The sequence below is a fragment of the Nicotiana attenuata genome, unplaced genomic scaffold (genome assembly GCF_001879085.1).
Source record: "Nicotiana attenuata strain UT unplaced genomic scaffold, NIATTr2, whole genome shotgun sequence".
In the NCBI taxonomy this organism is placed as follows: Eukaryota; Viridiplantae; Streptophyta; class Magnoliopsida; order Solanales; family Solanaceae; genus Nicotiana; species Nicotiana attenuata.
In genome coordinates, this window is record NW_017670682.1 from 83,528 (window position 1) to 100,544 (window position 17,017).

Sequence of the window (17,017 nt, forward strand, 5' to 3'; positions counted from 1 at the left end):
TTATCTTATTTGGCCTTTGTGATGGATGTTAATGCATGCCGCCTGACAGGGATATTGACTTGGTGTCGGGCACTCAGCCTATTTCTATTCCTCCGTACCGTATGGCACCGGCTGAGTTGAAGGAGTTGAAGGAGAAACTTCAGGAACTGCTTGGCAAGGAGTTTATTAGGCCAAATGTGTCACCTTTGGGTGCATTGGTTCTGTTTGTAAAGAAGAAGGATGGCACTATGAGAATGTGCATTGATTATAGGCAGTTGAACAAAGTCGCAATCAAGAACAAGTACCCTTTGCCGCGTATTGATGATCTATTTGACCAGCTTCAAGGAGCGAGGGTGTTCTCCAAGATTGGTTTGAGGTCAGGGTATCACTAGTTGAAGATTCGGGACTCGAATATTCTTAAGACAGCTTTCAAGACCCGTTATATATATGCAGAATGTTATAGTGTTGCTTGATCACCAATTGAATACTATCTACGAATCTAGAATTGAACTCGAAAGTGGGAATTCTAGATTGCATATAGGATTGAATAGAGCAAGTTCTTGAACCTGGGCATCGGGGGACGGATTCGCGGTTAGGATAGACATATACCTAATTGCCTTGCTTGATTGATTTATAGGAACTATAAATGCATTTTTGTTAGTTCTAACTCCATAGACATATAGGCGTTAGGTTAGCTTGAATAGGCGAGTAAGAACTCGATAGATTCTTATGAGCAATATTAACCCTGTTAACCATTAAACTAGATAAATTAGTTCGTCAATTCAATTGAAGAATACAATAGGAATGTTAGATAGCCCATTATCCTAGATCGTTTTCATCATATTGATAACATAAAAATCTGCTCTTTCTCTATTCAAAGTTCATTATTTGTTTTTATTTATTTTAATTAGTTTAGAATCAAATACTTCTAGGTTTAATTCTTGTTTAGATAATTAGGATAGTCTAATTTAGTTAATAGTTAATCACAAGTCCTCGTGGGTTCGACATCCGACTTTTAGTCACTTTATTACTTGACGACCGCGTATACTTGCGTGTGCGTTTGGCGGCAACAAATGTGATAAAAAAAATTCAGAACTTGCCCTTCTATTGAGCATTCGTAGCAGTACTAAATAGATATGTTGATTTTGGCTTATATAGCAACAATAATGTCAAAATAAACTATTTTACAATGATTTTCCCTAGATAAACTTCACTGAAAATTAGTTAGTCAGCCGCATATATAGGATAAGGTGGAGAAGAGTAGAATATGTGGCAAACCATTTCAGAAAGTATAAAATTGGAAATAACAGGTGTTCATGATAAATGCAAGTGGAACAATTTTTTTGCTCTTATAATTAGTTGGCACGAATTCAAATTAATCGTGGTCAAGCTTTATTCTCTCTCTGGATAGTTATTCTCACCATACCTATATATGCAATAGCCAACTCTTCATATATAGGGACCACCAATCCAATTAGAAAATATATAAATCATTAATCAAAAGAAAAGGGCCCAAGCTATCCTTTTGGGATGACAACGATTACTTTATTATATATACGTGTGCATGAAAAATTATAAAAGGAAGAAGAAAAGGAGTAGGTAAGACAAAAGGTGATCATGCAGTGAAAAATGGAAAGATATATGCTCAGAGAAGGTGAGGCATTGTCCAGACACCATACTGACCCTGCAATATATATAGCTGGGACAAAGGACAAAAGAGGAGTAGCACTAGCCTGCAATGTACGTGAAATCAATGGGAATAGGGAGAGGTCTGCACGCAATTGCTCACCAACGAAATTTTTTATTTGCTCTCACTATTTGCTCTTTCGTCCTTTCCCTCTCTCAGGTCAGTCCAAGTATAGTATATTCTTAAATTTTGGCCTCATTCTGATTGAACATTGAATGAATTAGAAACTTTTTACACGCTTTTAATGTACAGTAGTAGATTGCGTACAAAATAATCTTTATGTTTTATATGTAATTACTCATAATAAGTGAAACAATAATCTGGAAAATAAAAGAGACAAAAGGACTAGTTAAATTATACTAATACTGCAAAAATCATTATACTGATTATTTTATAAATTTAATTCATATTGGACAGTGGTGTGAACTAAACAATCATCTACTATCAAGGGATATATGGCGGGGTAGACCATCCCTCCTTCATTAATTAAAGATTTTGTGTTCGAATGAAAATGAAGAAATCCTTGTTAAAGAAAACTTCCCTTTTAAATAGACCTACTTATAGCGTATTTGGCCAAACTTCTCCCAAGGTCAAAAATGTTTTTTTCTCCAAAAGAACCTTTTTTCCCTTAACTTAATTAACATGTTTGGCAAATTTCTTTTGGGGGAAAAAGTATTTTTGGGAAAAATGCATAAGCAATTTTGACTTTTCTTCTTATCAAATTACCCTTAACAAAATATAATGTACATATACCAAAATAAATCTTACTTATTTTAAACTTAATACTTAGGATATTAATGTATAAAGTATTTTTTCTTATTTTTAGGATAACGTTCTAAGATATAGTGACTTTATGAGCGAATGCTTTTATATTTGTTGAATAATTTTTAATATATTTAAATCATCTTAAATGAATTAAAGTAGTTTTTTATTTTATTTTTATATTTTACTTAAATAAAATAAAAATATTTAATTATTGTCTTTAATAATAAATTTTTGAGATTATTTTACTTACTTATAATAATGATAGTATTTCTAAAAGTTTTAGAAAATGATTTCAGAAATGACTAGTTAATGATAAGGTAAACAAGAGAAGAGATTGTCTTTCTCTTGATGTAGTTTAGTGGACATATAAAAGTGAAAATGTATTTTAAGTATAGTGGACAAGTAAACATGAACTGAGGGAGTACTTGAAAGCATTTTTTGAAGAGCTTGGCCAATAAATTATTGCTCAAAAGTAATTTTCATAATGATTAGCCAAACACAAACTCCTTCTCTCAAAAAGTACTTTTTCTAACACTTTTCAAAATAAGCTGATTTTTTCAGTTTGGTCAAATCGTTTATAGTAAAATCTAAATAAGTCATTTCAGATATTTCCAAATATGAGGGGCAATTTGGTGCATGAGGTATTCCGTATTTATGGAGAGTCTCTAAATAAAGAATGCACCTCAAGGATTGTAATGTGAGCAACCTACACTCATATTATCATTGGTGATTGATTCTACTAGTTGAAATTGTGACATCTATGTCAAAAGGAGATAATTTTTTCCGAATACGAGATGGTTTTTAAAAGAAAAAAGAAAGTAAACAATTAAGCATCCCAAGAATGCCTCGTGCACTCACTTACAAGTCAATCCTTTCCTTCCTTTTTGTCTCCCCTAAACACCAACTTACATTGGGTCCCCACTTAATTCACATGACCCCATTTTCCCTTGCGGCTCAACTCTATTTCTTCCCCCAGCCTCGCATCCCGTTAAAGAAATGACACAACACGTATCCCCAGTGGCAAATCCACGTATATTCAAGGGATCTTAGTTAACATCTCGTTATTGAAAAAATATATTATATAATTAGGTAATCTGATGATATGTTATAATTACGTATTTTAGTTACTTATAACACTCTAATATACCGCACTTTAAATGAGTTTAAGCTTTAATCGTTAGTGTTTTGCACTAACTGTATATTTTATGCCTTGTAGGAGTAATTTCGAGCTATGTAGATATTATGGAATTAATTCAAGTGATTTGGAGCTTTGAAGTCTGAGTAAAAGCCCAAGGAATCAAGCCGATCGTGTTCGGGGATCAACGGATGATAGTTAAGAACGAAACGGAGAATCGAGCGGGCATATGGTGCATTGTCTAGTAAAATGCAAATAACCTTTCTCTCAGAACTACGTTTGGGCTCCACAATATATGTTGGAGAGCTATTTGAAAGAGCTACAACTTTCATGTTTTGCATTTTTGCGAATTCCCACTACCGGGCCGCACAGTACGCTGCAGCGTTCGGCGCGCCTGTGCAAATTTTATAGAGCCAGAGTCCTATTTCACGTAGGAAAATATGTTTCGTCCGGGCGCGATCCAACTTGGTATAAATACATGTAAAATGCTATTTTGAGGGAAGTGGACATACTTTTGACATAATTTAGACCTACGGAGCCGCCGCCGCGGCCGAAGATTCGACCTAAGGAGGCAAGAACACACTAGGAGCAAGGCGGAGAATTCTTCTACGAGTTTTTTACTTCCTTCTTCCTATTTCTATTATTGGTTATGAATTCTAGTATTGTCGTTATGCATACCATTATGAATAGCTAATTTGTTATCTAGGGTTTTGATGGAACATATTGGAGGATGATTTTCCTGTTACGTTAATATAGATTTGCTGTAGTATTTTCTCTATTTGTTCAACTACGTTATTATTGTGGTTGGTTGAAGAGCTCTCAATCGACTGTGCCTATTTAGTATGTATTACTCGGGAGAGAGTGCATATTTAGGTAGTTTTTGAACAACATCACTTAACGTATATGAGGGATCAATACGAAGGTTTTAAAGGTGGGATTGGGGATAACGAAACCGTGGGTGCGATCCGAGTGAGCCGTACTTAATGCCAGCTAGCGTAAATCGGGAGAATATATCTAGTAAATTGTGGTAATTACTCGGAGAGAGTTACAATAGTCAGAGCGCTCATGATCGGTAGAGAGAACTTAGGCGAATTTATAGAAAACGTAGTGGGAATGATTCTGACGATAGGGGAAATCATAACTCTAGACCTCCTTAATCTTGTCTCTAACCCTTAGTATCTTTAGTTGTTAATCTACTATTTTAATTTGTTAGTTAATTAGTTAAACACAAGAATCTTAATATCTATAAGTTAGGAATTATTCAAGCTTGTTTTCTTGGTGATATCGAACAGCTATAGCTAAGCCTTAGTTCTTTGCGGGATTCGATTCCGGACTTGTAAACCGGATTCTATTTGCAACGACAGCTTAGTCCTTTATATAAGGCATAGTTGGGCGTGATCAAATTTTAGCGTCGTTGCCGGGGAATTAACGGTGTAGCTGTAGGTGTACATATTTCTAGGTTGCAAGTTTGAACTTTTATTTTTGTTTTCTTGTATTTGATTTTTTTTAATTTTTATTTTTGACTTGAGAGACATGGCATCTTGGAATTATGAGAGTTTTAATGTTGGTAATTCTACTTTTGATCCTCTTTATGCATATTGTAGAGGAAACCACCCAGGGCAAAATTTTCAAAATATTCCTGAGAGCGAGTTATGTGCACCAACTCAATCTTATGTGTGAAATGTGTGTGATATGTGTGGTGGTCAAGATGGTCACTTTCACTGTTGTGCTTATAATTCTTATCTTCCCCCAAGACTTTACTTTGATGGTTCTTCTTTTTCTTGTGAGGATAACAAGAACAAAGAACCTTGGGAAGCTGATCGGAAGGAGATCAAAGATATGTTAAAGGGCCTCATGGAACAATATGGTGAGAAATTACTGCGGATACAAAGGCAAGAGCCAGCTATTCACAACTTAGAGGCTCAAGCGAATAAATTAATTGAACCTTGTAAAGCGCAACAAGTTGACATTGTGGATAGTAGCCAATATGAGCATGAATTGGCTGCAGAAATTGCCATTATACCGGAGGATTTAAAAAAATACGGGGATGAGCTAGAGGAGAAGGCTAGAGTAGAACACCAACAATCAATCGAACTAGATTTAGAGGATGCCAATGTCGTAGAAGAGATACTTAAGTCAACCAAGGATATTAAGGATACATATTTAGTTGACTCTAGTGTCATTGATACTGAGGATGTTGACAATCCCAATGTTCATGTAGTAGAGCGCATTGGTCCACACTCCAAGCATTTTTCCACATTGTTTTTGGATGATGATATAGAAATAAAGTCATCGAGCCACTTGAGGAGTCAAGGGATGACAAACAAGGTGCCTACATTCTGGAATTTTTCTTGCCGGAAAATCAGGATTACACACCTCATGTAAAGGCCAAGAAGTGCAGAATGCTACATTGGTTGCTTGGGCCAGTTAGATTTGTTCCTCTACCCCTGGAGCATAGCCAAAAACTTGATGCCAAATTGGGGGTCCAATCCATAAGTTCAAAGTGGAGGCAGAAAGTGATTTTTGTCGTGCCGCGATGTAAAATCAAGCGCTTGTTAGGAGGCAACCCAGCTTTACTGCTTTCTTTTATTTATTTTTTATTTTTTTAATTATATTATTTTTGTAGTGTCGATTTTTGATATTCTAGGAGCATGGAAAGCAAAGATATTGGAAGGATGCAACAGCAAACCAGATGGTTGGAACTAAGTGTGAGGTACCCGCACAAAGGACCAAGCCTGGGAGAAGTCTGAGTACCCCATGAGCTGCTAGTGCTTCGGCCTTTGGCCTACCAGGGAGTTTCTTTTACCCTCTTGTTAGTTATGGTGTGCATTGGGAACAATGCACAATTTTAAGTGTGGGGTGAGGAGATTGTCTAGGTGACTTTCTATGCTATTTTACCTGTGTTAGTGTAATTGAATAATGCTTTAAAAAAATTGGACTTTTCCCGACGATGGATCTATTAGACAATTTTCTTGAGGGATTTAAGTCGACAGAAAAAAAAGAGAAAGAGATTTTCTTTTGTTAGGTAGTGTAGCAATTCCACCTTAGTTTTTCTTTGTGTCGCGGTTCTTTTCCAAGGGTTTTGTTTGAACCGGGTGTAACTAGTTCTTTTTTTAAGAATAGGAGCCATTGTGCTGTGAATTGAATTGAAGCAATATCTCTTGACTTTGTTATGACTTGAGAATAGCAAGTACTTTGGTTGTGACGCTTAGGCTCAGTTTTTGACTCGAGTATAAGCACCTTAAATCATAGATTTTTTAATTTGCTTAACTGCTTTTACTAGAGTGTCTTGATGATCCCAATCCTGAGTGAGTTATGTGCCATGTGTGTGTGAGGTTTGTTGTATTCTATGCATTACATTTGATGTTTAGAACTTGCCCCGTGTGTGTGCGGAGCGAAATAGTAATTTTGTTCAGTCTTGAAAGTGATATAGGCATTTCGTTGTTGAACCAGATATGTATATTTTACCCGCCTAATTGTTATGTAACGTAGTTAACCCCTTTGAGCCTGTAATCCTGTTTCTTTGGCAACCACATTACAAGCCTTACCCATTTGTTTGAATTTACCACCTATTTGAACCTGTTCACCTCTCACGAGCACTTGAAATGTGATGATTTATGTAAAAGTTAAAGTGTGGAATGGTTTGGTTGGCTTTTGAGTGGAACTAATGAGATAAGGAGAAAGGCGCATTGTTTTTAAAAAGTAAGAGCCACTTGAATTGGAAAAGAAAAAAGAAAAGAAAGGAAAAAATAGTTGTATTGTTGCGAGAAATATTCCTTGATAAGTGGTGGTTCTTGATGTAATTGTGCTTAAAAAGTATGGGGTAATATACATTGAGGTGAAGGTGGACTTTTGGTTTGTTATAAGTAAGGGATTGGATGATTAAGTATATGTATTAAAGTGCTTAAGGAGGAGTAGTCACTCTTATATCCAAAAGTATCTTAACCGACCCGTAGCCTACATTACAACCAATTAAATTCCTTCTTGATCCTAGACTGAATGATCTCGATTAGTAGACTAGTACACTACGCAAGCCTATGGTGCATCTTTTGTGGCATATGAATGTTATTTTTGAGAGTGAGTGAATTATTTCTATCTTGAGTTCCTAAGTGTTATTAAATTTTATTGTGCGGAACTACTCTCTTTTGTTGTGTGAGGTGATAACTAGGGATTTTAACGTGTTTTACGCTCCTTCTTGCTTACGCTTTGGTTATAAATTGTTATAAAATAGTCCCAAAAGGCTCATAAGTGTGCTTGATTGCAGGTTTGATCGACAACGTGACGAAGCGTCAAAGATCGGCTCAAAGGGAGTGAAACCCGCTCAAGTATCAAAGACAAGGTAAACTGAGGGCAAAATGCCCTAGTGCGGCCGCATTCGACTTTGTGCGGTCCGCACTAGGTAGGTTCAGAGAGATGGCTAAAACGGGCTTAAGGCAATGCGGCCGCGGTACACGTTTTGTGATCCGCGGTAAAGACTCCGCGGCCGCACTAACATTTGGTGCGGTCCGTGAAAGAGTGATTCAGAGAGGCGAATTCTGCCTTGATCCAAGCTGCGCGGTTCGCGGTCATATCAGTGCGGACCGCAGTAGAGACCTCCGCGGCCGCGGTCCATTCTACGCGGTCCGCGGAGCCCTAGTTCAGAGAGCCTAGAGTTAAAGTTCAAGAGCCTAGTGCGGCCGCGGTCCATTTCATGCGGCCCGCACTGACCCCGCAGGGGTATTTTTGTCCAGTTTTTCCAACCTAGTATAAATAGAACATTTTACCATTTTTAGGTCATCAGTTAATTCCAGACTTTGAGCTACGCTCGTGAGACCTATTTTGTTGCCATTTTTGGCATCTTAGCTTCAAATTAACGATAGATTCTTGTACTTTAATTTAGTATTTAATTAATATGTCTTGTTCTTCATCTATTTCTTCATTTTCTTCTTCAAGCATGAGTAGATAAACCCATTATCTAGGGTTATGGCTCAACCCTAGTTTGGGTAATTAATGGGTATTGCCATCTAGGGTTAGATTGACTATGTGTGTTTGCTATTTGGGTTGATTTCATGTTTTAATCTATAAATTGGTGGTTGCGAATACTGATTTGTGCTTTGTGGATTTACTCTTCTTGAGAAAGAGAGTCTAAGTCTCCAAAATTGACCCAACAAGGAATTGGGATGGACTCATGAGAAATGATAGTCCCAATTAACGGGTTAAACCTCGAGAGAGTAATCACCCTACTTGAACCCTAGTTGCTTGATCTAATTTGCCTACCCATTTGATCTCGAGAGAGTCAAGTGGGCAAAATCACTCTCTCTACCGAGAGGTGTGAGAGTGGGTAAAATTGTGTAACGGTTATAGCATAAGCCCCAATTATGTCAATCGAACCTTAGTAACATCTACCCGTCAATTAGCCACCTAGGTGATGTCACGACCCTAGTGCCCTTCTTCCCATTAGATACAACCCTAGCAATTATTTCGTAGCATAATCTATTTTCAATTAGTAGTTTGTTAATAGTAGTTTACAATCGAAAAAACCCAAAAATATTGGAAATGACATTTAAAACAATTACACGACTCTAGTCTAGACAGATACCGAGCTCCAATTTCTAGTTCTCTTAGGAATTCGATCCCGACCCTCATATCGGGTAAAAGCTATTGCGGCCCTCTCTTCCTACTTTATAGTAGTGTGGAGTTGGCAGCGATCATGAGGGCACTTGATTCATGAAGGAAAGGTAATATTAGTGACCTCTATGTTAGAGTAAGTGGGTGAGTTGTGAATAATGCGTGGTACTTGTGAGTCAAATCTTGAGGTGAAGATGTTACGCCTTTGTGCTTAGTCTATTTTAAATATTCTTGGTGTGATGAGTTAGGAGAATTGTTTAAAAAGGTCGTGTCTATATAAAGTGTAGTTTGATTGCTCGAGGACGAGCAATGGTTTAAGTGTGGGGTGTTGATGATAGGCAATAATTATGTATTTTAGTTGCTTATTACACTCTAATGTACTACACTTTAAATGAGTTTGAGCTTTAATCGCTAGTGTTTTGCACTAATTGTGTATTTTATGCCTTGTAGAAGTGATTTCGAGCTATGCAGATATTATATAATGAATTCAAGTGATTTAGAGCTTTGAAGTTTGAGTAAAATCCCAAAGAATCAAGCTGGGATCGTGTTTGGGGATCAACGGATGATAGTTAAGAACGAAACGGAGAATCGAGCGGGCATACGACGCATTGTCTAGCAAAATGCACATAACTTTTCGCTCAGAACTCCGTTTGGGCTCCACAGTATATCTTTGGAAAGCTATTTGAAAGGGATACAACTTTTATGTTTTGCATTTTTGCGAATTCCCACTACCGCGACGCATAGTGTGCCGCAGCGTGCGTCGTGCCTCTGTAAATTTTACAGAGCCAAAGTCCTATTTCGCGCAGGAAAAGATATTTCGTCTGGGCCCGACCCAACTTGGTATAAATACATGTAGAAATGCTATTTTAAGGGAAGTGGACATACTTTTGACATAATTTAGACCTACGGAGCCGCCGTGGAGGTCGGAGATTCGACCTAAGAAGGCAATTACACACTAGGAGCAAGGTGGAGAATTCTTCTGCGAGTTTTTCACTTCCTTCTTGCTATTTCCATTATTTGTTATGAATTCTACTATTGTCGTTATGCATACTATTATGAATAGCTAATTTGTTATCTAGGATTTTGATGGAACCTATTGGAGGATGATTTTCCTGTTATGTTAATATAGATTTGCTGTAGTATTTTCTCTATTTGTTCAACTATGTTATTATTGTGGTTGGTTGAAGAGCTCTCAATCGACCGTGCCTATTTAGTATGTATTACTCGGAAAGAGTGCATTAGGTAGTTATTGAACAACATCACTCCTAACGTATATGAGGGATCAATACAAAGAGTTTAAATGTGGGAATAGGGATAACGAAATCTTGGGTGCAATCCGAGTGAGCTGTACTTAATGCCAGCTAGCGTAATTCGGGAGAATATGTTTAGTAAATTGTGGTAATTACTCGGGAGAGAGTTATGACAGTCAGAGCGCTCATGATCGGTAGAGAATACTTAGGCGAATTTATAAAAAATGTAGCGGGAAGGATTCCGACGATAGGGGAAATCATAACTCTGGACCTCCTTAATCTTGTCTCTAACCCTTAGTATCTTTAGTTGTTAATTTACTATTTTAATTTGTTAGTTAATTAGTTAAACACAAGAATCTTAATAAAGTTAGGAATTGTTCAAGCTTGTCTTCTTGGTGATATTGAACAGCTGTAGCTAAGCCTTAGTTCTCTGTGGGATTCGATTCCGGACTTGTAAACCATAGTATATTAGCAACGACCGCTTAGTCCTTTTTATAAGGCATAGTTTGGCGTGATCATAATCTCACAATTATTAGATCTTTATTTTCAATATTATATTTTTTGCAATACCATTATTAGGATTTCTGTAATTCAAGAACTCATTTCTAGTTTTTTACTCAAGAACTCATCGCTTAGTGTTGCTTTGTAGTTCTATTGTGAAGTATTGCGCGAAGTACTTTATGCGAGCCTTATAAAGGGCCAATTAATTATTTTCTCTAGGTTAACTTAGTTACCAAGATTATATTGGTCTGTTAACATTTTTATGGACTAATTTGATCTTTTTAACAGCAATGCAATTGAATATAGCCAAGAAATCCTACAATAGATTTGATATGTTAATCGTTAGAGGAAGTAACTAAATGTGAGGGCATTTTTGTGATTCTATGCAAGTTAAAGTTTTTTTTTTCTAAGCACACCCCTCAGTGTAGGGGTAATTTGGGAAATGACTTAAATTAGCGCAGGGACAAAGAGGTAACTCAGAGCTGCATTTATTTTAATTTTTCCTCGACACAGTCGCAATTATTCATCACTCAGGGCAAAGGATCAAACGGTCAACACTGTACTTCTGAGCACATCGACGGTCAATAATAGAAGGTACGCCGTTAAGAGGGTTATTCTTTATGATTAACCCCTGTAAAGAATTTATTTACAAATTCGACCATTCATGTAATTGGATTACGTGGACTTCTATTCCATGGTACTGATCCTTCATTTATAATCACTTTTTCTGATCATTTCATTCATTTATTTTCACTCCTCTCTATATCTCTCTCTTTCTCATTCTTATTGCAATGATGAAACTATAAACAAAGAATAGCTGGGTTTTCTCATTTCTTCTTTGTTATTGTTTTACTTCTTCTACTCGGATCGTGAAACTTGAAGATCGGATCAAGAGCTTTCGAACTCCAGCCCTAAACCTTCACTCGCTCATCCCAAGGTTCACTCCTTTTTTCTTTTCAATACTTTCGTTATCCATTTTTTTCCCTTATTTTTTCCACTTTTTCGATTTTATACGGCTTATAGATGTCGATTTTTCTACTCACATCGAATGTTTCAGACCTCATTCTTCGTTTTGTGGTTTTGCAGATGAATTGAGTTTAGGAGAGGGAGAGAGAGAGAGAAAGAGAGAGAAAAGGGTTACGGAGTGATCTGAATATATAGGGTTTGCAACAAAAGAAGGTGAATGAATTTTCTGATTTCACGTTTTGTTTGTACTCTTTTCTTTTATTTTATCGTCTTGCTTTTACTCTTTTGAACTCGTCTTTTTGATTTTTGCTTGGGTTCCTTTTTTTTTTTGTTTTATTCAGATCTTTTTCTTGGCTGGTTCGATAAGGAAGGATCTCAGAGAACCCATTAATGTGTGATTTTGATATAAAAAAGAAGTCCTTGATCTAGAAAGATCCGTAAACAAAAGATTTCTTGCATTCCAAGTTTATCAAGTTAGAGAGAGGAAAGCGAGAGTGAGGTGAAATTTTGTTTTCGTTCAAGTCACCTTCGCTAACTTGGCATCTTTTGTGATACACTGCAAGTTTAGCTTGCTCTTAGCTATCTTCTGCTTTTTCACTCTTTCCTCCTCCTCCTCATTTTGTTTTATTTTTGGTTGTTTTTATATTTTTTATTGTTTTTATTTGTTGGAAAAGGGCATCGTTAAACTTTTTAATATGACTCCGGGGTTTATCGGAAAAATCGGATCAAACCTTCGGATATGTTTCTATATCACTCTACAGTTGCTATATTTACGCTTTCTGGCTTCCTTTAATTACAACAATTATATGAAATGAAAATAATAAGAAAAGAAAAGGCCTTACTGCATATATGATTTTATTAACTTACCATGTCCACTTCGATTTGCTAAGCCATTAATGGCTTACAGCTTCTCTATAATCGGTAAATGAAACTTCGTTGAATGCCACATATCCTTTCTTTATTTTTCTGTGTGTATTATAATCATTTCTTGATTAATTTATGCTCTACTTGTATCGATTTAGTATATTTATGAGCGCAAACACCCATATATATATATATATATATATATATATTCTCTTCTTTCCATTTATAATTAGTTTAAAATCATTTTATGTGTTTTGTGTACACAATTTTTAGGAACCAAAGGATGTCGTCGTCAAATTCTCCGTGTGCAGCGTGCAAATTCTTACGCCGAAAATGCACCCAAGAGTGTGTTTTTGCACCATATTTTCCACCAGATCAGCCTCAGAAATTCGCCAATGTCCACAAAGTCTTCGGTGCCAGTAACGTGGCTAAATTGCTGAACGAACTCAATGCTGCTCAAAGGGAAGATGCGGTGAATTCGCTAGCCTATGAGGCTGAATATCGCTTGCGGGATCCAGTCTATGGTTGTGTTGGCCTTATTTCATTGCTTCAACATAAGCTTAGGCAAGTTCAAGATGATTTACTGAATGCTAAAAAGGAATTAGCTACTTACATTGGGCCATCAGCAATGCTACCAATTCTTCAACCTCAAGGGTTTCTCCAACCGCATCATATGAATAATCCCTCTTCTAGTACTATGATGCCTTTTAATATGAACCCAATGTTAGGAATGCCCACTGGGGTCCCACATGGTGGTCAATTGATGATTCGTGACCCTCAGCAGCAGCAGACAATTGAAGCTCAGCAATTAGCAGCAGCAATGGCTGCAAGGGAACAACAGGAGATGCTTCGGAATTATGAGCTGCAACAGCAACAACAACAGCAGCAGCAGCATCCTTCTCAACAACAAGATATTGTAAGGTTTAACAGTGGGTTTGACTCTACAGGCTCAGTGACTGCTACTGGATTTCACCAAATGAGTTCCTCACCCATATCAGCTTCGTTGGCTTTGGGCTCCTATGAGAATAATCCTTATAATCTGATTCAGCAGCCGCAACAGGAGCAAAATAATCCTCATCATCACCAGCAGATTCATCTTCAGCCACAGCTGTTGCTGCAGCAACAACAGCAGCAGACACCGCAGCAACCAGAGACCCCGAGGCAGCAACAGAGAGCCAAAAGCGAAGAGGAGGGAAGGAGCGTCGGTCCTTCATGTTGATGTCCTCAGTACTGTGCTGACAAACCTTTATTAAATAGTACATTTTTGATCTTGGTAAGTCTCTCCTCTTCTTTCTCTTCCCTTGCATTTTCCTTCCTTAAATATATGCTTAATAAGTCCTTTTGTGGATTGAGATTTCTAAACACATGGTTGGCCTGCTCATCCCTTCTTTGTCATTAATTGCTGGTTTCTTTTTTTAGTCAGTTAAAGCAAATATTAAATAAATGATTGTCATTTCATAGCCAAATAGTGAAATATCTTGAATAGCTTGACATATTATTGGTTAATTTATGTGTTCTTGACCAGTGCGAATTTGGTAGTCAGTGTGAAATAAAGCTGAAGTTGAAAATGCCTCTGGTAATGGGTAAGAGAGGGGTTGTTGTAGGTCGGCAGCCAAACTGGAAATTAATTAAGAACAATAGATTATCCAACTATATATCTTGAAGAAAATATTGAATCTTGATAGAATTTTGAAATGCAAATGAAGCAGCATCCACCGATCATACTTGGTACTCTTTCTTTATTTCTGGAGGGTTTTTTTTTTTTTTTTTTGCTTTAAGAGTGACTCTATGAAGCTATAGTTGCAATTTTTGCTTTCACTGATACAATAAAAGGTGGGGGGAAATGGAGAGCTAAATAAAACAAGTCAGTTCAAGCTTGGTTTACTAGGTCTTGCTTTTTCTTTGTTTTTTAACATGTACACATAAATTTCTGCTAGGAGGAAAAGTTCATATCTTATAGTCATTTGCCTAACAAATTCAAAGTTCATTTTTTTGTTGGGAAGCAAAGTTTGTTTAACAGTTGTCTTTCTCCTTGTGAATTTTATATTTTTTGTTTTATTAGCATTGTGTTGTATATTAGTTATTTGTTGCAACAATTCTTCGCGGATATAGTGACTAGCTATTACTAGTATTATAAACGGAAGCTGGGTAATAACCTTCTCTAACCTTTCTTTGTCTATGCCTTTTAACTGCAGCAAATTGATGCCATATACCAGCGTATAAAAAGAGAGACATGAGATAGAAGAAGAGAGATTATGATGTACAAAGAGAAATGAGACGTAGTAGCAGAGTGAAATGAGTATTTTCAACTTGAACGTTAAATTTTGTAGGTATCAGTTCTTTTTTAGACTTTATTTCCTACTCCAAAATTTCTATATATTCATCAAGACCCTTACTGAGTTTTGAAGAACACAGTTTATTCCTGGAAAAGGTACATTTTTCTTAAATGTTGGAGTAGCATAACAGTGTTTGTCTTTCGTTTGAATATAGATGCTTGCTTTAATTAATTCTCTCGCTGTCATATAGTCATGTAGAGTAGTACATACTGTTTATATGTGAAACTGTGTTCCTTAATAAGTGGTAATAAACTCATTTCTTTTCACTCGAAAAGACAAATAGTTATGTATTGAAAAGGAAACTGTGAACTGTGTTAAGTTTCATAAACAATGCAGTCGACGTAGAGGCTCAAACACATTTATCTTTCTTCTATATATATAAGCGATCAACACAAAGAATGGTAGATTCATATGAGTATACGATGCATCAGCGCTAAGTTGTTCAATTTATGAGATAGATTCAGATGCATCCTTGTATCTGAGATCGTTGACCATGATTTCTTTATATCTTTACTACTGTAATTTGAAATTTTGATATTTGTTGTTATAGTTTTCAGAGCTTTCGTGGAATATAGAAGTAATATGACAGTTGGGCTCATAGATTTCATGAAATGGCTTTGATGGCCATGTGCTATTTGACTTGTATAATATATGGATTCTAGGGTAAATTAAACTAGTTAAACAAGTGGGAACATTGATAACTGAAAAAATCTAAAAAAAAATATATAATGATAGAATTTTTCGGTCACCTGCACGTGGCCCCTATTTCATATTTGGAAGAAGGTAAGAGGTACCTGTCATGTAGTATTAGGTGATTTTGGGCTTATGGTTTGAGGGAAAATTTCAAAGTTATCCAGCCTCCAAAGTCCTTACCTAACCAATCAGGGCCTTATGGTTTGAGGGAAATTTTTTGGGAAATTACCAGCTATGTCCATTTTTAAGTAGCTCATTATAAAAATTGGCCAATTGATAAAATATTACTAATATTAGCCAAATTAGCCAATTAGTTATTTGTAGCAAAAAAATATCAAATTTTTGCTTTCTTTTTAATGGGTGTTATTAGAATAGATTGGGCACAACTTAAGGAGCTTGAATCTCAGTTTTGGGATGATTTGGTGAAGTTTTGAGGTGGTTTGAATTGAAAATTCGAAGTAAAAGCTGAACATGAAAAAAAAATGATATGTGTATCACACTGTGTATCATTTGTGTATCACATATGTATCATATTTGTATCACATGTATATCCATGTATACCTGTATGTGAGATACATGCGTGATACATGTGTCGCAGAAGACTTTTTTGAACTCGATTTAGTTACGAATTTTGATACAAAACCAGTCCAAATCACCTCCAATCTTCCTCAAATCTTGAATATTGACTTATCTATATATTTTCAATGAATTTCAACTATACCCATTGAAAAAGTTCCTTTTTTGTTTAGATTTTTGGAATATTGTATAGATTTTTATATTTCATCACCTTATTTGCTACCCCGTCCATGAAATTTCCTTTCCGTCTGGTATCTAATGTTGCTAATCACGCTTAAAAATATGGAAGGTGATTTTTGCATGTGATTTTTTGAGAGAAAGAACCCTATTATTTGGTTTTTCAATTTTTGTTGGCTAGTTTTGGTAAGTCTATGATTAATGGCTAGAGGTTGGTAAGTTGGAATTTATTTGGGACATTTGTGTAAGTTTCCCAAATTTTTTTGGTCTCATCGAATGACATCTGATCTTGATTGTGATAAAACCTCAGTAGAAGACGTACGAGGGTCCACAAAAGAGGTGAATGTATGGTTAAGTCGATGTAAACGAAGAAGCTTACTAGGGTTTGACATGTCATGATTTTCTTGAAAGAGATGAATTATCTTCAAGAATACAAGCATATGAGCATGGCAAACACGAGCACAATGAGCGTAACCTTCGT

General features: G+C 36.3%; 1 protein-coding gene across 2 annotated transcripts; it reads left to right on the forward strand.

Annotated features, from left to right (window-relative positions):
- The first annotated feature begins 11,664 nt into the window (after positions 1-11,664).
- LOC109242248 (LOB domain-containing protein 36-like) lies at positions 11,665-15,252 on the forward strand. Of its 2 annotated transcripts, XM_019409101.1 has the most exons (5): positions 11,665-11,861; positions 12,011-12,103; positions 12,232-12,389; positions 13,028-14,027; positions 14,950-15,252. In XM_019409101.1, the coding sequence occupies exon 4, from the start codon at positions 13,038-13,040 to the stop codon at positions 13,971-13,973; it is 936 nt and encodes a 311-aa protein (XP_019264646.1). In that variant the 5' UTR covers positions 11,665-11,861; positions 12,011-12,103; positions 12,232-12,389; positions 13,028-13,037; the 3' UTR covers positions 13,974-14,027; positions 14,950-15,252. The 2 variants fall into 2 exon arrangements, with proteins under 2 accessions (XP_019264646.1, XP_019264647.1); XM_019409102.1 differs by lacking the exon at positions 12,232-12,389.
- The last annotated feature ends 1,765 nt before the right edge of the window (positions 15,253-17,017 follow it).